The sequence below is a fragment of the Crinia signifera genome, chromosome 6, assembly GCF_055691185.1.
Source record: "Crinia signifera chromosome 6, ASM5569118v1, whole genome shotgun sequence".
Taxonomy (NCBI): Eukaryota; Metazoa; Chordata; class Amphibia; order Anura; family Myobatrachidae; genus Crinia; species Crinia signifera.
The window spans coordinates 178,450,321-178,473,272 of NC_139222.1; the positions used below are offsets into that span (position 1 = coordinate 178,450,321).

At 42.3% G+C, this 22,952-nt stretch overlaps 1 protein-coding gene across 3 annotated transcripts in view; it reads right to left on the reverse strand.

Moving 5' to 3' along the window:
- Positions 1 to 22,952, reverse strand: part of TEX2 (testis expressed 2) — a 70,206-nt gene that overhangs the window by 30,882 nt on the left and 16,372 nt on the right. For all 3 annotated transcript variants that reach the window (XM_083148274.1, XM_083148272.1, XM_083148273.1), the window contains exon 2: positions 4,642 to 6,250. In XM_083148274.1, coding sequence (XP_083004400.1) covers positions 4,642 to 6,225 — 1,584 coding nt within the window. In that variant the 5' untranslated portion in view covers positions 6,226 to 6,250. The remainder of the gene's footprint in view (positions 1 to 4,641; positions 6,251 to 22,952) is intronic.

A 22,952-nucleotide genomic window follows, 5' to 3' on the forward strand; every position in this document is an offset into this window, starting at 1 on the left:
TGAGCGGGCTGTCAGCGCAGTGGGGGACTGGATGTGGCTGGAAGAGCTGACACGCTGCTCAACTCAGAGCAGCGTTTCAGCTCTTCCAGCCTCATCCAGTCCCCCACTGCGCTGACAGCCCGCTCACCTACTCTGGTGAGCGGTGTATCAGCTTTACCAACCCCCTTCCCGGGCAGCATGCATAAAATGTGCCCCCCCCCCTTCCCCCCCACCCCTGTGGCAACCAGAATAACCCCCACCACCGTGGCAACCAGAATAAACACCCCCCTGCGCCAACCAGCATGTAACCCCTGCAAGGAGCATTTAATCCCTGGCAACAAGCATGTAGGTAAGCAGCACTTATTTGCTATTATATATACTGGGCATTACAGTGTGTGCTATTATATGTACTGGGCATAACAGTGTGTGCTATAATGTGTACTGGGCATAACGGTGTGTGCTATAATGTGTACTGGGCATAACTGTGTGCTATAATACATACTGGGCATAACGGTGTGTGCTATAATGTGTACTGGGCATTACGGTGTGTGCTGTAATGTGTACAGGGCATTACGGTGTGTGCTATAATACATACTGGGCATAACGGTGTGTTCTGTAATGTGTACTGGGCATAACGGTGTGTGCTGTAATGTGTACTGGGCATAACGGTGTGTGCTGTAATGTGTACTGGGCATAACGGTGTGTGCTGTAATGTGTACTGGGCATAACGGTGTGTTCTATAATGTGTACTGGGCATAACTGTGTGTTCTATAATGTGTACTGGGCAATACGGTGTGTGCCATAATGTGTACTGGGCATTACAGTGTGTGTCATAATGTGTACTGGGCATTACAGTGTGTGCCATAATGTGTACTGGGCATTACAGTGTGTGCCATAATGTGTACTGGGCATAATGGTGTGTGCCATAATGTGTACTGGGCATAGCGGTGTGTGCTGTAATGTGTACTGGGCATAGCGGTGTGTGCTGTAATGTGTACTGGGCATTACGGTGTGTGCTGTAATGTTTACTGGGCATTACGGTGTGTGCTGTAATGTGTACTGGGCATTATGGTGTGTGCTGTAATGTGTACTGGGCATTACGGTGTGTGCTGTAATGTGTACTGGGCATTACGGTGTGTGCTGTAATGTGTACTGGGCATTACGGTGTGTGTATAAGGTGTACTGGGCATTACGGTGTGTGCTGTAATGTGTACTGGGCATTACGGCGTGTGGTGTAATGTGTACTGGGCATTACGGTGTGTGCTGGAATGTGAATTGGTACTACTATGTTACCACACCACTTCCCCCAAAAAGACGTCCTAAATTTTTGGCACGCCTTCGGAGCGCACTGTACCTGTTTTCAGGTTTATATAGTTTCTAGTATATATGTATCTTTATGCGAGTGGGCCAATTGATACTTCCCCCTGACCCACATGTGCCATGCTGGGGAGAAGGGGAGAGGAGGCTTTATTCCGTTGGGACCCAGAAAAGGTCAGGTAGGACCCCAATTTTTAGAAGTGAAGGGTCCCGGGACCCACTTTATTTATATGGTCGCTGTTGACACTCAATATACTACTAGTTGGGACTGAAAACACCAATTCACACCACCAATAGTGTCCACAGCGCCCTTAATTAGTAATGTCTGTCTTACAATTCAATAAAAGTATATAAAAATAAATACACTTGTCGTTGTTCTTTTTGAAAGAAGCTTTTTCTTTTCAACACATGTGACCAGTACCCAACGCATTTAGTCTCTTAGGGCCTTATTTTGGTTCATTCTTTCTGACAAAATCCTTCTTAGATGGGCAAAACCATGTGCACTGCAGGTGGGGCAGGTGTTACTTGTGCAGAGAGAATTAAATTTGGGTGGGGTTTTACTTCAAAGTGAGATCTATATTGCAGTGTAAAAATAAAGCAGTCAGTATTTTCCCTGCACAGAAACAAAATTACTCACCCAAATCTAATTCTCTCTGCACATGTTACATCTGCCCCCCCTGCAGTGCACATGGTTTTGTCCATCTAAGAAGGATTTTGTCAGAAAGAATGAACCAAAATAAGGCCCTTAGAGACTTCATCAGGGGTTCATGATCTAAAAAGACATGCTTTTTTTGGACATTACACAGTCACATAAAAAATGTATATAATATTCACAAAATTTACATGAAAATACATTAAAAAAAAACATAAAATGAGGGACAAAGATGGAGGAGGACACAAAAGAGGACTTCTTTTTTTATATTTATTTAAGGTAGTTTTCTTAAACCTGTTTGAAGGTACATACCTTTAAGTTATACAGTAACCCTTCTGGGTCCAGAGATGGAAAAATCACAATTCAATAATTGGAACAGTGTTTGGACCCTAAACACGGTTCCATTTATTTAATTGTGATTTTTCCATCTCTGGACCCAGAAGGGTTACAGTATAACTTAAAGGTATGTACCTTCAAACAGGTTTAAGAAAACTACCTTAAATAAATATAAAAAAAACAGTCCTCTTTTGTGTCCTCTATCTTTGTCCCTCGTTTTATGTTTTTTATGTAAATTTTGTGAACATGAATAAATGTGAATTTTTTATGTGAATGTGTAATGTCCAAAAAAATCATGTTTTTTTACCAAAATGTATGTTACGTCTTTTTAGATCATGAGCCCCTGATGAAGTCTAAGAGACGAAACGCGTTGGATACTGGTCACATGTGTTGAAAAGAAAAAGCTTCTTTCAAAAGAACAACCACAAGTGTATTTATTTTAATATGCTTATATTGAATTGTAAGACGGACATTACTAATTAAGGGCGCTGTGGACACTATGGGTGGTGATATATATATATATATATATATATATATATATATATATATATGATACACACACACACAGTTGCAAGAAAAAGTATGTGATCCCTTTGGTATTACCTGGATTTCTGCTTAAATTTGTCATAAAATGTGTTCTGATCTTCATCTAAGCCACAACAATAGATAAACAGTCTGCTTAAACCAATACCACACAAACATTTCTGTTCTCATGGTTTTATTGAAGACATCATGTAAACATTCACAGTGCAGGGTGGACAAAGTATGTGAACTCCTAGGCTAAGGACTTCTCCAAGAGCTAACTGGAGTCAGCCAACCTGGAGTCCATTTAATGAGACGAGATTGGAGGTGTTGGTTAAAGCTGCCCTGCCCTATAAAAAAAAAAAAAAAAAGCAAGCACACACCAGTTTTGAGGTTTGCTATTTTTAAGAAGCATTGCCTGATGTGAACTATGCCTTGCACAAAAGAGCTCTCAGAAGACCTACAATTAAGAATTGTTGACTTGCTGAGGGTTACAAAAGTATATCTTTAAAAGCCTTGATGTTCATCACAGTAGGACAAATGGTCTATAAGTGGAGAAAGATCAGCACTGTTCCTACTCTCCCTAGGAGTGGCCGCCCTGTAAAGATAACTGCAAGAGCATAGCACAAAATTCTCAATGAAGTGACGAAATATACTAAAGTGTCAGCTAAAGACTTACAGAAATCTCTGTTGATGAATCAAACAAGAATGGATTTCATGGGAGGACACCACGGAGGAAGCCACTGCTGTCCACAAAAAACATTGGTGAACATGTGAAGTTTGCAAAAGAGCCCCTGGATGTTCCACAGCACTACAGACAAAATATTCTGTGGACAGATGAAACCAAAATTGAGTTGTTTGAATGGAACACACAACACTATGTCTGGAGAAAAAAAAAGGCACAGCACACCAACATCAAAACCTCATCCCAACTGTGAAGTATAATGGAGGAGACATCATGGTTTTGAGCTGCTTTGCTGCCTCACGGCCTGGACAGATTGCTATTTTTGACGGAAAAATTAATTCCCAAGTTTATCAAGACATTTTGCAGGAAAATGTAAAGCCATCTGTCCACCAATTGAAGCTCAACCAAAGATGGGTAACAGGACAATGACCCAAAGCACAGAGGCAGATCAAAAACAGAATTGCTTCAACAGAAGAAAATATGCTTTCTGGAGTGGCCCAGTCAGAGTCTCAAATCAACCCAATTGAGATGTTGTGGCATGACCTCAAGAGAGCGATTGTCACCAGACATCCTAAGAATATTGCTGAACTAAAACAGTTTTGTAAACAGGAATGGGCCAAAATTCCTTCTGACTGTTGTGCAGGTCTGATATGCTACTATAGGAAATGTTTGGTTGAGGTTTTTGCTGCCAAAGGAGGGTCAAAAAGTTATTAAATCCAAGGGTTCACATATTTTGTCCACCCTGCACTCTGAAATTTTACATGGCGTGTTCAATAAAAACATGAACATAAAATTTTTATGTGGTATTAGTTTAAGCACACTGTCTTTGTCTATTGTTGTGACTTAGATGAAGAACACATTTTATGACCAATTTATGCAGAAATCCAGGTAATTTCAAAGGGTTCACATACTTTTTCTTGCAACTGTATATATTTATTTATTTTACACACACATATACCTGTACCTATACAAATACAGAGACATGAATCTAGATTATAAAACAAGATGATCTTATTGGGAAATTAGATCAGTTAACCATTTGATTTATTCCAAACAGAATGATCACATTTTACACTTGTCAGTAAAGACAAGATGGCTTCAGATTTCTAGAACTATACAGTTAATTAAACGTGCAGAAAACATCATTTACCTTCTGTATGTCGGGTTCACTAATTTTGAGAGGTTCCACAAAGGAGTCTTGGTACAGTAGATTAAGCTTGCGTTGGTGAGAACGAGGAGATGCAAAAAGCCAAATGATAGCAATAGCAGCCATGAATCCAAAACCAATTCCCAAACAAAGTCCAGCTATATAACTAGGGAGGGGGAGTATAAAATATCCATATATGACTAATACAAGGAAATATAAAGTTATTACAGGTATATCATAATGTTCCACATATAAATCAACTTCATCTTCATAAAGAGAGCCAGCCCTGGCCTGGTCTTCTGAAACATCATCAAGATAATCCTCATTCACATCTTCAAATTCAAACTCTTCAGAGTATAACTCGGTGAACTCATCTTCCTCTTTACTTGCCAATGCAGAAAGGGAACACTTCTCAAGGGCCAAGGGAGAGGATTTAAAAGCTGCATCTTTTGTAGACTGTGTGGTTGAGAGGTCCTTTTTATGTTCTCCGGGACTTTTAGATTTCTTTGCAGTCAACATATTGGGCTCACTTGTAAGATAATCAGCCTCAGAATCCCCATCTTCTTCCTTGATGCTGTAGTTGTTATTGCTCTCCAGGTGACCATTGAGACTGGAAAGGTTGGAGAGCTCTGAAGCACTTGAAGATAAAGCTTTAGGCCTGTAGCTTGAAGACTCATCTCCCATCATTTTACTGAGAAGCTGAAAAGGTTCATAGATGACTTCTGAGAAGCGCCTCTTTGTGTCTTCAATTTTAGCTTCCACTTCAGTAACTTTGAAAAAGGAGCGACCATCCGAAGGGGAGGTGATCGGAGAAGAAGGGGCAGTTTTAGAGTCTCCGCCTGTAACACGAGGCTGTGTAAACTGCTTAAACAAATGTAAGTTTAACTTTGAGTCAGGTGGCTTGTGTACAGCAGTCTCCAGGTCCTGCTTAGAAGTATCTGTTGACAATGACTTTACCAGTGTTTTCATTAAATGTCTGTGCCGGATAGGTGGTGTGGTCTCTTTTGGCTCCACCTCAGTAGAAAGGGACTTCACTAAGCTCAGAAAAGGCTTTGGGCCAGATATGGCAGGCAATGATGATGCCGTGGACAAAGCAATAGTTTTGGATGGAGAAGAGACAAGCAGTGGCTTCTGTTCAGTAGGAGTTGACACATTGGAAGCTACTGCTTCGAGACTTTGCTGAGATGCCGATGTTGACAAAGGTAATGGCACAGGACTGAATGCTTTCGATAGGGGAAGAGCTTCAGATGTTTTGACAGTGTTTCCGGTTGGCATAGTGGCTGATAGTGGTGTTAATGGTGAAGACTCTAATATGGCCATGCTGGGAGAGGTAGCTGGACTAGTTATCAAGTGTGTACCAGTTTCGAAGCAGAGATCTTCCTTGGCTTCTACTGCTGTTACAATGCTTTGGTCATCAAGGTCTTCAGTAAGTTTTTCTTCCTCTTCTTCCTCTTCCTTCCCAATAGCTGAGAAGCGAATGGTGATGGTCTCTCTGGAAATGGAACGCTGGACCTCCACTTTTGGAGCTGTTGCTTTGGAAGTGGTTTGCCGTGTTTTCTCTGCATTGTTGCTGTCCAGACTTGTCATTGCAGTCTCACAAGTGTTTCAGGACCTTCAACGAGAAAACAAAAAACACAAATGAAAACACTTCTAAAATAATCCAATGAGATGAAAACCAGAAACAAATTCAAATACGGTCTGGTTTAGTTTGCGATATAAGTGCACAAATGAATGAGAGATGGAGCATTACTTGACATTATACACAGTAAAAGAGTCTATGGCCTAGATGTAAATGGTCTCCAATTTGCTAGTCCTGGCTTGATTCCGGTGATATTGCTGCTAAGATTTTTCCTTAAAACTAACTGCTGCTTTAAAGTTAGCAACTATATTGCCTCTAATGCAGCGGGAACAGTAAATAGGAGTCCATTACATTTGGGAATATGTGTGATATTAAGGCATTTGCATTGCAAAAAAGTACAGTGGCATGTCTAAGCTAAATCATCATACATATAGGGGCCACCACTTTCCGGCTCACAGCGGCTGCATGTGACAAGCAGCCACCACAAACCTGACAAAAACTTTCTGTTCACACCTCAGTTGTCTGAACCATGCCTACCTAAGGCTGCATTGCTGCTCAACCCCTGCACTGAGACAGCGGTCACTTTCTGGAAAATGTTCGAAGTTTGAGACATTGCGCATGCGCAGAATTGCCAAAATTGCAATTTTAGCAGTGATACATTCAATGCTTAGGCCCTGTCATGTTCATAAAATGTAAGCTACATATTTGAGTGTGGTTATGAAGAAAATTGCTGCGAATCGCTGGAAACCTACAAAAGACTGGTTAAATCCAGTATAGGATGGTGATGAGAGAGAGAGAGAAGGAAGGCAGCTGCAGCACCCAAAAAAAGGGATGTGGTCGGGATCCCAACAGTCAAAACACTGACACATCCCAGAGGTAAGTACCTGAGTTGGGGTTAGTCAATAGGGGGAGGGTTAGGCTGCTGGAGCGGTGGGTTAGGGTAAAAACAGTTACCGACATGTTTTGGGATCCGACTGTCAATCTTCTGACTGTTGGGATGGCGGATGATGGTATTTCTTACCCAACCCTCCCAGAAAGGACTGACAACTAACAGCAGGGTCACGTCTACTACTAATAACATTTTTATTTATATAGGACTTTTCTCCTAGTAGGACTCACTAATCATAACACTTTTCCTGGCTTCATTCAAGCTCAAGCCGACTTCTAACCTCTACATTATTTTATCCCCATCTGCTATACGGGTACAAGCATTGAATGGTCGACACAAAAAAGTTTAAAGGAGTTTAAACGCAAACTGTTAACATTAAAATAATGTCCTCGAGTCAGCTGTAAGGTCAAAAGCGCAATACTGATCCAAGCTCCTCTCGTCACATAACCTGCTCCCATCCACAAACATCCTGAAATGTCAGACATGTTTACCAGAGAGGAGGAAATTATTCGTTTCTATATTAAATCAGAAACTGCATTAGGTCAATGAGGAAAAAAGAAACATGAAGGTCATAATTCATTTGAAGGAAAGATTTCCTTATGCCAAGCTCCAATAAAGCATACAGTATATAGGATTAGAGGAGCCGCAGAGTGGGACCGAGGATTTCAGGAGATAAGATTTACTAAAGTGTAGTTTAGACAAACATAAAGTTTTTTCTATTAGCTTTACTAAAGATAAAACCACATGGTTTCAAAGCATGTATATCAAACCGTGGTATCAAAAAATGGGTGTGAATCAAAGGATAGACAATTTTATGGTTAACAGTCATTAGGTCTACTTGTAGATTTCATGTTATATGACGAGCCATTCACCACAGGTTACTATTAGTAATCAATGGCCCTTATTTAGATCTGATCGCAGTTCAAATTTTTTCTCAAAATGGGCAAAACCATGTGCACTGCAGGTGGGGCAGATGTAACATATATAGAGAGAATTAGACTTGGGTGAGTTATTTTGTTTCTGTGCAGGGTAAATACTGGCTGCATTATTTTTACACGGCAATTCAGATTTCAGTTTTCAACACACCCCACACAAATGTAACTCTCTCTGCACATGTTACATCTGCCCCACCTGCAGTGCACATTTTTTTGCCCATTTTGAGAACAAATTTGTACTGCGATCAGATCTGAATAAGGGGCATTGTCCACATGTATAGTAAATTAAGGTACTTTTGTAGTTTCACGGCGCCACCCGATATTGCATGCGATTTAGTACCTGTTCATACCCCCACTATCCACTACGGCATGGAGTTGATTTTATATAGTGTGGCGAGCGCAGCGAGCCACCGAGCCCAAAGCGTGGCGAGCCCAGCCAGGGGACACGGATTACTTGACATGTATTCACTGAGGCCGAAGCGTGCCCTGCGAGGGGCCATGGAATACATGTCAAGTAATCCGTGTCCACTCGCCACACTATATAAAATCAACTCCATGCCGTAGTGGATAGTGGGGGTATGAACAGATACTAAATCGCATGTGATATCTCATGCGATTTAGTGGCACCGTGATACTACACAAGTACCTAAATTAATGCTGAGAAAACATGTGTTGAACAATTCTGTATTGACCATTGTCATGTGGAACTTACTTGTCAAATGAATGCACAGTACAGTATGCAGACAATATGGTGCCAACCAATACATTGTTGATCGATCACCTGGATACCTGGAAAACTGCACATCACCATTACAAGGCAGGCTTTTGATTTGTGGTTCTAACAGTCAAGATAGCTCATACAGCATTAGTTTTGAGCTATCTAGCCCATCAAATCAGAATATTAGGCAGTATTAATGTATTATTTTATTAAAGAAGCAATACAAATTAACTATTTTATTACAGGGATAATATTACAGCATTTTATTTATAATGGGGGCAGCTTTTATAAAACACATTTGTGGTACAAGAGTAAGCAGTTCAGTGGCAGAACTCTGGGAGGCAATGGAGTCATCTGCCGCCGGGCTCCCGCTCCCAAGGGGGCCTCTCTCCTCCCCTGCAATTTTAAATTCATTAATTGATAAACCATTGATAAGACTTCTGAGTTCTGAAATATGTGTTCTTTCTCTCTCTCTCATATATATATATATATATATATATATATATATATATATATATATATATATATATATATATATATATATATATATATATATATATATATATCTGTTATATTTCATAACAGACATACAGTATATACAGTTTATACTTTATATACCGGTAAGGTTTGTGTGTGTATGAAGGGGGGTGGGGGGGGGGAGGGGGCAGCAATACACATCCTGCCTCCGGGCAACTGGGACAAACTTACGCCACTGAAGCAGTTTATAGTGCTCACTTGAGCACTACAAATGGTGCCCCTATCATTCAGTGTGACTTCGGAAACCACGCCACATAAAGGTATGTGCAGAATTTTCAGTCTCCAATCTGCAAATTTGTAGATCTATTGGTTTGGTTCTACAAATCACATGTGCTGTGTGGCAGCTTTTAAACTGCATACAAATCTTGATAGATATAACATGAGGGATATTGAGCAGATCGAGCAGTTGATATGTCTATGCTCCCAACAGAAAATCTATATAAAGCATAAGGAGACTCTTATATCCCAGAAGGATGAAGATCAGGTTTTATGTAGCAGACAATGAAGCAAGGGGTTGGGATTGTTTGGTCTACAGCAAGTTGGTCAACAAGCGTTAGGTCGACACAGGTTTAGGTTGACATAAGCAATAGGTTGACAGGGTCTAGGTCGACAGTCAAAAGGTCGACATGGGGTTTTTCACTGTTTTTTTTACCCAAATGTCGACACAGTCAAAATGGACACAGTTTCCAGTCACCGCATCCACGTGCTTCGGGCACGGTGCCTCGCTGCACTCAGCACACTATTTTATTCTCCCACCACACGCTAGTGCAGGGCTGGGCAACACCGGCCCTCCAGATGTTAGTGAACTACACATCCCAGGATGCTTTGCATTAGTTTTGCTATGTGGCCATGCTGAAACTGATGCAAGGTATGCTGGGATGTGTAGTTCATCAACATCTGGAGGGCCGGTGTTGCCCAGCCCTGTGCTAGTGGATGGTAGGGCATGAAATACCGCCTGTCGCCACATGTCGGCTCAAAAACAGTGGAAAACTCCATGTCTACCTAGACCCTGTCGACCTAATGCTTGTGTGGACCTAAACCCATGTCAACCGTCTTGCTGTAGACCCAATGACCGTATCCCAAAGCAAGAATCTTATATAACTGTGTATATCAGTGGTTCTAGTCCGAGTGGAGGACTCCATTTTTTTGAAGGAGTCTTGCATATACAATAAAATACATACAATTTATAAACTGATATTGATGTTAGTATAATGAAATTTTATTGTGTTTTTAATAATTGTGTTATACTTTCCTCCCTTGAGCAAAATTATTGACTCTTCCTCAAAGATCAAGCACTGTGCTTTTCCTTTTTTCTTATTAGTAACTTGTGGGGCTGACTCCCCAATTTTTCACAGATGCTCGTAATTAGAGCTCCCTCTCAGCGCCTGTAGTACACGAAGAGGTACTTTTTTTTTGGGTTGTTTGTAGATGTAATCTATGACGACTTATTTAGGAGTACTTCTCCTGAATGGGTAAGTACAAAGATGACCCCAAGTGCGCCTCCTATGGTTAAGCAGCTGCTCTAAAAATCCCCCCTGTTAGTGGGAGACAGAAGTGGGTACAGATTGTGTGGAATAGAGAGCGCTAATCAGTCCACCACCAAATACACTTACACCAATTAATACAGCGTACAATATAACAATAGATATCGGTGTACAAGAAATTATTTATTAAAAATTCTTAAATTCATATTCCATATCGGCTAATTCAGCTTATGATAGTGGTAGACAACACAATCAACATCCAAACCCTACGCGTTTCGTCTAACAGACTTCATCAGGGGTTAAGCAGAATTAATACAGGCAATGAGTTCATACTGTCCATATGTCCCTTGAAATAGGAAAGGATGTACTCAATGTACCAATGATGTTCTCATGTTGTTTTAGTAGGAAAAAATCTCATGTATTTTAATGATATAGCCAAAATATCTAAATGGATTCCAATATCTAGAGTGGGATCTAGTAGCAGAACTCCTCAATCCAGCCAGTGAATAAGGCCCAATATGAAAATATTCCCTGATTTGTGAATAAAAAGGCTGCAACGATCCATATAAAGGGAGGTCAGGAGGAATTCCATCTTCACAAAGGGCCTTATTTGGGTTCATTCTTTCTGACAAAATCCTTCTTAGATGGGCAAAACCATGTGCACTGCAGGTGGGGCAGATGTAACATGTGCAGAGAGAATTAGATTTGGGTGGGATTTTACTTCAAAGTGAGATCTATATTGCAGTGTAAAAATAAAGCAGTCAGTATTTTCCCTGCACAGAAACAAAATTACTCACCCAAATCTAATTCTCTCTGCACATGTTACATCTGCCCCCCCCTGCAGTGCACATGGTTTTGTCCATCTAAGAAGGATTTTGTCAGAAAGAATGAACCAAAATAAGGCCCAAAGAGAAGATCCTGTCAGCAATGTTCCCTCTAATTTTACGAAGGCTGTGTGCGGCTAAAGATTTTGGCTGTGCAACTTTGGAAGGAAATTAAAAATTTTGTGCGTCACATATACATAACTGGAAAATGACGTTCAGCATTTGTGTTAACTTTACTTCAAAATTATACTAAACATTTAAACATTCAAAACACAGCACACAATGTAGTTAATGGGTGAAACACACATTGAGTCCAAAACTGCAAAAAGGGACCACTGCTGCTTTGTGCGCTCTGTTGTAATGTCTGTGCGCATGCTCATCGAGTTGTGTGCGCGCGCACAGCTTAGAGGGAACACTGCCTGTCAGACGCAAGCTGGAATGCAGTGGCAGTGACACGCAAACATCACTTCCGCTAGTACGATACCCGGAAATAATAACGAAGACACCTGGCAAACACCACCTGTGGAGCACTTTTATTAAATAAGCTTACATGTATTATTCTTATGTAATTAATTGTGGATAGATGATCCATGTCTGGTATTAGGCCATACTAAGTATATGAAGAGGAGGGGTATAAATATCCAGCCTCCTGTGGAATTTACTTAGCCTTGACAAAAGATACCTAGTATCGAAACCGGTTGGCTGGTACAAGAAAATTTGGGGACTCTATCCATCCAGCAGCATTCCAGGGACGCCTATCGATATTTACACCTACTGCTCTTTAGGTCTGTATTCTCTGTGGACATTCTGTTATGGTGAGAGTCCTCTATTACAAAAGTTTTTATCTTTTCACCTGTTTTATTAAAATACTTCACCATGATATTGCCTTATCTCCTATTTTGAGGGTATTCAGAGAAATGGAAATGGTGATGCCTATGTGACTGGAAATGTCTCTCAATTAACGCTATTGTCTACTATAGGTGTAGACAATTTTATCCGGTATGAGTCTTATCTGATATTGTATATTTTTTTAATAAGACCTACTTTATTACACTAATGTATGTTTTTTCTTTTATGTTTTGGGTAAAAACATCCTGAAAATATATTTCTGTGGAAAGGAAAAAGTCTAACCAACAAAGTGCCCAGGGGGCCTCCGTATTTTTTCTCTTTTTCTGTGTGGTCTTGTATTTCTTTAGAGTGGTTCTCCAATTGTTTGTGAGGTGTACCTTAGGCTGCTAGAAGCGCATGAAGATTTCGTTTTTCATTCTTTCACAAACACACATTATCTGTCTACAGATTTTGCAAACAAACTTACTTAAGATAGAGGGCGAGATACGGCAATGTCAAATTTTTTACTTCATTTTAGATATGAGCCAAGCTCCAGAAAGCAAAACTACCCAGAGTTTGGGCCCGGGTAGGCAATGCCATCTATAGATGTGTTGCCTATTAGAGAGCTATGGGCTCCTCTCTACAATGTTCTCCGATAGGTATCCAACTGAATCAATCCCAGTATCCCATAAAATCCAAATGCCTGCCTCAGTGTTTTAGTTACTGTGGGCCTTATTCTAGTTCACTCTGACAAAATCCTTCTTAGATGGAAAAAAACATGTGCACTGCAGGGGGGGGGATGTTAAATGTGCAGAGAGAATTGGATTTAGGTGGGTTACTTTGTTTCTGTGCAGGGTAAATACTGGCTGCTTTATTTTTACACTGCAATATAGATCTCACTTTGAAGTAAAACCCCACACAAATCTAATTCTCTCTGCACATGTTATATCTGCCCCCTGCAGTGCACATGGTTTTGTCCATCTAAGAAGGATTTTGTCAGAAAGAGTGAACTAGAATAAGGCCCTGTGTGACCACATAATGCACACTGATTTCTGATATCCCTCTATCTGTCCTGACCTAGAGAATATTTCAGAAATGGATTCTGACTGATGGGTGTATTAAAGGGAATTATGTAAGCATGGAGCACGAAGGATTCTGTGAGGCTGACCTCCTTACCCACAAAACAATGTTAAATTTATAGTACAACAATTTATGTGACTCTTAAGGCCTGAGAAATCAGTTTCACTATAAAGAAAGGGAAATATAGATAATTACAAATAGATGTAACAGATAGGAAAAGTATATTGTGCATGTTAGGGTTATTATAATACCCCTTTTCCACTTGCAAAAATATCCCGGGTTTTTGTACATGAACGATCAACCTGGGATTTAGTGCAGTGTGAAAGGGTCTTTGAGGAATATCCCGTGTTCAGCATTCCGGGATCTCTACCCAGGTCCTGACCTGGGTAGGACCCGGAATCAACACAGGATGCGGCCAGTGTGAATGGACCCGATCGGGTACACGGGACTTTACGCTACCCCAGAATCCAGCAGCCAGTTCTCCCGGCAGGTCTGCGTGACACAGGCTGTGCAGCGGCGGCATGTAACAGCAGAGGAGACCGGCTCCTACAAGGTACAGACACCGTTCTCCCGGCGGGTCTGACTCTGCATGACACAGGCTGTGCAGCGGCATGTAACAGCAGAGTAGACCAGCTCCTACAAGGTACAGACACCCTGATCCCTACGTCCGCTGGATGCAGCAGTGGGGCACTCCTGATCCCAGATCTATGGCAGCAGCTCCCTGTGTCTTATGTGATGATCAAATGATCAGTCATGAGTGCAGTGTTTCTGGAAGTCTTTTATACATAATAATAATATTTTTATTTCTATAGTGCTCTTTTGCCAACCGGATTTGAATACTATTGCTCATGGTGATGTGTATTTGCAGGGATTTCCCGGGATCAGTGTGAATGGGGCTGTCCCAGGTCTGAGTGCAATGTGAAAGGGTACATTCCCGGGTAGAAGCATCCGGGAACACATTCCCGGGTATGACCCAGGACTGCAAGTGGAAAAGGGGTATCAGTGAAGTATTCTACTAAGTACCACATAGGTGGACATGCAGTGATTTAGCTTTGTGTCAATGTGCCTATTAACCGGTTTCTCTCCTACACAGATGAACCAAAAGTTCTACTTTAGAATTGTTTGTAAAAATACCACTTGTCATAGCTACTCTAAAGCCCCGTACACATGGGGGGAGATATACTGTATTGCTCAGCAATATATTGCTAGCAATACATTGCTGAGCAATATATTTCCCAGTGTCTCCTTTTCATCAGCGACCAGAGATGGTCGCTGATGAAAGGGAACCTCTGCCGGCGGTGCCGCAGAGGTAATCAGCTGGTCGCAGGAGCAAGCTCCTGTGACCAGCGATTAGAATGGGGCTGAAAACGGGAGCGCGCACCCGGCGATTTATCGCCGGGGCACACTCCCATCACTGGCAATATGGTCGCCTGCGACCATATTTCCATCGATTTCAGCCCCTATCGCCCCCGTGTGTACACAGCTTAAATCATGACTACTCAAGAGAACACCAGGAATGTCTTAATTTCATTTATCAAATTTTTATCTCATAACATTTAAATTGCATGATGTAATGGTGCCATAAATGTGCACAGAAAGTGCATTACACTAGAGGACTGTGGTAGTGTACACCATTGTCACACTAGGGCACAATGCTGATGACCCCTAATTGGTGTAACCTGCCACCGGCTGTTCATTATTAATACAGTCCTCTCTGTGCTGTAATGTGACACTGACTGTGCAGGAGCCATTGTAGACTTGTAGTCAGTTAATTACTGTTGTACTTCATGTAAAAGTAATGTCTAACAGGTGAAAATAAATCCGAGGGCTAAACACTGAACAAATGACTCTGTAACTGACACCTGCATTTGTACACTGCAAGAGTGTCACACCCTGAAATACACAATGTACAGATGCTATTGATTATCAACACCGCTGATAAATATTGTTATTCAGCATTGCAGTCATTTATTTATGGGACTACATACTTTTGTACGATTACAGCCCCGTGTTCTACAATTAAGAACAGGAAGTGAGCTACTGGGCAACTGTATTCGCCAGTAATGATTTGTCCGATACATGTTGTATTTATCTCATACTTGCCTGCCTTACCCTCTCCATGCGGGAGAAAATGCTCTGCTCCTGGACTTCCCTGGTAATGTATGGTTGCCATCACCTGTGGTGGAACACCTTTACCGAGCTTCCCACAGGTGATGGCAATCATACATTACCAGGGAAGTCCAGAAACAGAGCATTTTCTCCCGCATGGAGAGGGTCAGGTAGGCAAGTATGACTTATCTAGGTTGATAAAGAATGTATACCAAGCGAGTAGAAGTGTAGAGGATGCGGTCAACCTGGGTCTGCACTATAATCATCAACACCTCAAACTCCCGGGAACCTATGTCAGAGAGAGTCCTAATCATGGACTTCAGCTCGGCTTTTAACAATCTCGCTCCCCACATCCTGCAGCCCAAACTTCTCTCATTAGGAGTTCCAGAATCTACATGCTCCTGGATTGTAGACTTTCTAACAGCAAGGAATCAGGTGGTGAAGCGGTGCCTTCACATCCAGCACTGGTGCCCCACAGGGATGCGTCCTCTCCCTACTACTTTTCTCCCTCTACACCAATGATTGCACCTCAGCTGTGCAGTCAGTGAAAATCATAAAATTCGCTGGTGACACCACTATCATCGGCCTAATCAAAGATGCCAACGAGACCGTATACAGACTTGAAGTGGACAAGCTGACAGTGGTGCAGCAGCAACAACCTCAACCTAAATCCCACCAAAAGTCGAGATGGTGGTGGACTTCAGAAAGAAACCAAATGCCTTGGTCCCGCTAGCAGTGGTGTGGGTGGAATCCTTCAAATTCTAAAAGACAACCATTTCCAATGACTTGAAATGGTGAATAAACATAACCACAAATGTCAAAAGACCCAACAGCGGCTCTTCTTCCTAAGACAACTCAAGAAATTCAACATTCTGCAGTAACTGTGTGTTTTTTACACTGCAATTGTGAATTGTGGAGGCCGTCCTATGTCCCTCCATCACAATTTGGTATGGTAGTGCAAGCGAGAATGACAAAGACTACTAAAGGTGGTGAGGACAGCAGAGAAAATCATCGGGACTGGCCTCACCCCTGTTAAAGATCTATACTTAGCCAGGGCCAAGAGGCGTGCCGTGAAATGGAATGCATGCAATGTATATAATCTCCCCCCTGTACCCTTGCTGATTCTGCTCTGTAATCCCCCCAAAATTCCTACTATACACAAGTATACATGGCCAATAAAGTTGATTCAGTTTCTGATAAAGTTGTGTCAGACAGCTACAACATTGTGTTCAGAAAAGTAGCCCGTTTTCAATTCCCAAATCAAAGATCAAATACCTAGACATCTATTTACGAAGCTGCATCTGTTGCTCACTTGAAGGGATAGAATAATAAAGAGAATGTTGATAAATATGTATTACAAACAAAAGAAAATATTATGTGGTACTCAAAACACAGGTGAATAGGCGTGACGTGATTACTACTCCATTGCCTTCGCTGTTGGTGTAACGAATGCTTTAGACCAGCGGTTCTCAAACTGTATATCAGTTTGTGATTGAATCTGTTCACAATGTGCTACAATGTAGCGGACGCAGCTTTTTTTCCAGAGTTGAATGGTACCTTACTCACACAAGGCATCTTGCACTGCATTGAGTATTGAGGCTAGAGGACACTACTGTAGGTTCACAGACCTTTTTCTATTCCTCTGGAACTTGAGGGAATGTCTGTGGGGCTGAGCAATAATGATGTGTAAGGAGAAAGAAAACCGATCATGTCGGCATCAAGGTCTGACTTGTGTACCAAGGTGCGTGACTGCGAGGATTGCAGGGGCCAGGTAGTAAGCCATACAATATTTGTGCAGATTTGGGAAGTCAAGGCCCACAAGCGCTGTTATGGACATACTATGTGAAGATGGACCTAGGACTTCCTCCCAGATCAAATGCTGTAAATCTCTCAGAATGTGGGAAGGCATACTAACCAGAAGGGTTTGAAATAGAAGGGAAACCCATGTAAAAGGTACATCTTACCTGCCAACCAACGTTATGTCTCAGGAGCACATATCATTCTTGATGCGCACAATGGGTTTAGGAAAACTAGGAGGAAGCCAGAAAGGTCCCTAGATATTTCATGTGTCTGTCTGCCCCCTACATCTGTAGATCTCTTTCTAGTGAAATAGGAGAGGAGTTGGCAGCTTTGGGAGGTAAAATCCAGTTAATTTAAAAGTTAGAGAGGGAACCATAGGTTTTAATTTCCAGGAAAATTATGAGGAATAATTAGTTATTTAAGACTATACAAGACTTTCCTCACCATTCAATACAACATGAGACAGCCACCAGCAATATTAGTGACACTAACACGGTGTAACTATGCAGTGCACTCTGTATAGATTGTAAGCTTGCGAGCAGGGCCCTCCTACCATTTGACTGTCTGTAACTTCCCAGTTTGTTTTATCCCCATCTCCAATTGTAAAGGGCAATGGAACTTTCTGTGCTGTATAAGAAATGGTGGTACTTGTTTCCTAGCATGGCGCCACAGATTTTGATTGTATCCATCGGGTCGGAAAAATCGGGTCGATCGCATCGCATGCCAACCAAATCGCATGCGATGCGATCGACCCGATTTTTAAATTGGAATCAATGTAAAATGGTCCCTGAGACCCGATTTTACATTGATTTCAATGTAAAAAGCCCCAAAACCCCCCCTCATGTTTCAAATGCCCCCCCCCCCCATTGTTAACGCCACCCCACTATTGACGCCAACCCGAAGTGTGGCGAGCGCAGCGAGCCCGCGAGGGGTGGCGGTACGAGTCCTCCGACCTTTTCATACCCCTACTATCCACGTCGGCGTGGAGTTGATTTTATATAGTGTGGCGAGCGCAGCAAGCCACCGAGCCCGAAGCATGGCGAGCGCAGCGAGCCCCGCGGATACCTCCACGGGTATCCGCGTCCCCTAGCATCACCTACAGTCTGCACAGCCAGGACAATGAACTTCGTACTGAACCATTCTATGTACCAGAGCCATGGTTCCTCAATCCTGTGCATTCCCTATTCACTCTGCATGCTTTCTGCCCCTAGCAGGGTGTGCTGTGGCATGGCCCACGGTGCAAAGCTATTAGGGGTCAAGGGTGCAGGTGGAGGGGGAAGAGGAGGATAGGAGGAGAGAGAGGACTACTTTGTCCATTCTCTTTACCTGCTGCCTCGTGTCCTGCTATGCTCACTTCTTGCCTCAGGTTTCCTTACCTGCACCTCATGTCACCTGTCTGTCTCCCCCTCCCTCTAGATTGTAAGCTCCTTAGAGCAGGGCCCTCCTCCCTCCTGTTCTCACTGCACTCTTCTTGTATTTCAACTACAGCTCTCTTACTCATCTACAATCTATACCTGCATCTATTCTCATTCACTTCCTTATATCTCAGCTGTATTGTGTACTAAGAATTGTGCTTTAATTGTGTTATGACTAGTTTTGTGTACCCTGTACTGTTCTTTTGTGTTCTATATGTACAGTACTGGCTGGTGCAATCACCATGTGGCGCCGCTGATTGGCTGACTGGGTGCTGCACAGCTCAGTAATTATATGGTCCCCATGTCTGTGCTCCTCATTAGAGTACATCTAGTTTATATATATCAGTACTGTTACTGGCTGTGCAATCACCATGTGGCGCCGCTGAATGGCTGCCTGGGTACTGCACAGCTCGGTAAATATGTTCCCCATGTCCGTGTCCCTTATTAGAATGCGTCTTGTGCATATCTGTATGTGTGATGTACATTTGTACTGCCATTGTTGCCTGTTCCTTGTACTGATAACCCTTTGTATTGCAGTATGTGCATTGTTATTTTTATTGTCTGTAAAGCGCCTTGAGTCCTGTTGGAGAAAGTGCGCTATATAAATAAAACTTACTTACTTACTTACTTACTTTACAGGTATCCGCTGCGCTCGCCACACTATATAAATTCAACTCCACGCCGACGTGGAGAGTAGGGGTATGAAAAGGTTGGAGGACGCGTACAATGGGGGGGGGGGGGGGGGGGGGGGGGGGGGGGGCATTAAACATCATTTTGAACCATATCCAATGTGAAATGGGCCATATTGGCCCATTTCATATTGTCACCTATGTAAAATCGGGTTGATCGCGTTTATAATGGGCTGCGATCAACCCGATTTTCACTTTAAATTTTTTTTAACATTGTTTCCTATGGGAAAATCGGGTTGATCGCATCACGGCCCCTTATTAGGGGCCGCGATGGACGCGATCAACCCGATTTAGTGTTTCACCGGCAAATTAGCTGGTGATTGACACAAAATCGGGTCCATCGCGTTGATTGTATGCCTTAAGTGCCTTAAACTTAAGGCATACAATCAACGAGATGGGCGCCGTGCTAGGAAAAAAGTACCGAAATGGTTAACAAATGCATTATAATGGCGGTCTCCCATTAATATGGTGCATGCATTAAATAAAAAGGTATATTGTCTGTGTAAGAAAAGAAGACTAGTAGTACAGGTTATCTTCACTTACTGCATGATGCAGGTAAAAGTAAACATACCATTTATTTAATTAAATGTCTAACTAAACATTGTGATTCCTTAAGGGCCCCCCAGGCGGCTAGGATAATGTCAGCTGTACCAATGCATGTTGGTAAGGCAGATTAGCAGAAGGTGGCGTATGTTAGGAGTGGAGAAAATATGTTTTGGACTGAAGTTCTGTACAGTCAGGAGAACAACGGTAGGTAAAGGATTTAGAGAAAAATAAAAGTTGGTGTAAATGACCAGGTCCTTGAAGATGCAATGGATAATCTATCCACTTGTGCGACCAGTCTGTGTACACAACCTCTTAAACAAAAGACAGCAACAACCTTTAAGCAAATACCTCAGGTACATCCAATAATAACATCTCCGTGTAACTTAGAGACTATGCACTTCAGGTCACATATACACACAAAAGAATGTTCAGATGCACTGAACACAGTGAAGACTAGATTCTGTACTGCGTCTTCTAAGCAAAGAACACTGTGATCATTACACCACATTCCAAAGTATGCAATACGTATTTACCTAAGCTGGGGGTCCTGGGCTGCAATACTTCAATTGTGTCACACTTCCAGACACCTCATACCACCACTCAACACTTCAGGATTATAGAAGTAGAGATTTTTCCCTTAGCAACCAGATACTACCTTGTGCAACATAATAGTTAGAATCTTATTGGTTGCTATGTGCAACATCTTCATTTCTAAATCACCCGCAAGTTAGCAAATATAGTGTATACGCTAGGATGTGCCGCAGGCAGCCTGCATGGGCAGTGTACTTTGTGCATAAAAAGGGTGTGGCCTGTCAGAGAGGGAAAGTAGCCATGTCAGCATCACTATGGGGGGTGGTCCAGTACCCTCTACGTCACTGCCGGGGCGTTCTCCAGCCATCAGCATCACTGATAGGGGCATGTAGGTGCTGGGCTTTCCCTTTAAAGTGCACAGCATCTATTCACATAACAACAGAAAGGGTAGGCTATTTTATCAAGGTACCGCTAAAGAGGAAGGGCACATTTTACACTTTAAAAATCTGGCAGGGCGTGGCTTGTTGCTAAAACAGCCTAGCGTGAACAGTAAAATATACCCCTTGTTCTTACATCATTCCACTACTATAGTTGGTCTCCCATGGGTATATGTCAGGGGTGTCAGCAGTGCACATAGTTCCACTTATTGCCCAGTGTCTGGTACATGTGAACATTACTGGGGGAAGGTTCCAAGTAATGAGCATTGCTGCACTCTGGAGATCTGGATGATAGGTCAATACTATATGGTTGACATGCACAAGACTGACATAGACAAAAGGTCGATATAGCAATGGTTGGCACATGAAAAGGTTGACAATGAGTTTTCCCAATTTTTCTTTTCTTGAAATTTTCCATACAGTGTGGCACCTGGCTCCGAGAATGGCTAGCAAAATGGTACACTGGTGAGTTGACACACAAAAGGTGAAAACCTCATGTTGACATTTTACGTGTCGACCTTGTGCATGTCAATCTTTTGGGGTCAACCTAGACACTGACAAACCAATTACTGTTGCCAATATGAGATGTAGCATGAGATTCTTGTGCATTTTAGACACATTGGAGTTGATTGGCTGGTGCTTTATCTCCACTTTAGCTCTTCTCCAGGCTTAATGCATCTGCCCCATTGCATTGTGGCTAAGACACAGTTTCGTAAAAAAAGATGGCTAGCAAAGTCTCACAAGAATGGCTGTTGAGCGAAACTGCAGCAATGATGTACAAGGACACATCTGTACCATGCAGTAGTAAATTATTCCCAGTTTAAACATTACTCTCTGTCATTAAATGGGGTCCAGTAATTGCCGAAGGTTAGAATATAGAAATGGTCTCAGCATGACTGAACCCTGCAGATCATGGGACATACGATCTAACAGACCTTGAGCTCCCATTAGTGATTTTTCATAAACCTGTGCTGGAGAGGATGCCGTGACGTCCTAGCCCCATAGCACAGGTCGCTCCACGTGTTATCCCCTCCTCTTTGCTCGCTAAAGAAAGGAATCAGTTTAATCTGATGAAAGATTGTTTCAGAGGCTAGGGGGATTAATGTTTGGGTAACACAGTAATCTGTTTGTGTGACCAATTGAATTCAGGTCAGCTGGAAGACGGTGGAGAACGCAGCATTCCTCAGCTGAGGCCATGTCCCTGGCATAAGAAGTAGCGGTCTGTTGGGATTTATCCATCACGAAATGCTAACAAATTCAGGTGCAGAGTTGCAGCCTAATACTATTCAGAATGTTACAAGTTTATAGCTATAATACAATATAAAGGATGCCAATAGACCCCTCCAACCTCAATATTCATATAGATACAACGTAATATTTCCATGATCTGTTAAAGTATATATATATCATATTTACAGACATTTAAAATGCCTGATAGGACGAATATACAGGACGAATATACACGACGAATATACACATCTAACACTGAAGTCAAACACATTTTGTGAAAGACATAACATTTAAAGGACCTACTTACATCCCAAGTCAAACAATGGTTTTTAATATATCAGAGCTTGGTAGGAGCTTGGTATATGAAGCTAAAGGCCAATGACTGCAAAGTGAGCAAGTTCTTAATGGGGCTATATGAAACATTGGGGCAGATGTATTAAGCCTTAACAAGAGATAAATGCAAGTGTGATAAAGAGAGATAAACATCCAGCCAATCACCTGCTAACTGCTATGTTACAGGCTGTGTCACTGGCGTAACTATAGCACCGCAGCCCCCGCCACCGCGGGGGGGGGGGGGGGGGGGTGTGCTGTGCATATGGGGGCACCGGGGGCTGCGATGCTATAGTTACACCTCCCCCCAATCCCCCACAGGCTTACCTATTTCCCTGGTCCTGGCGGCTCCG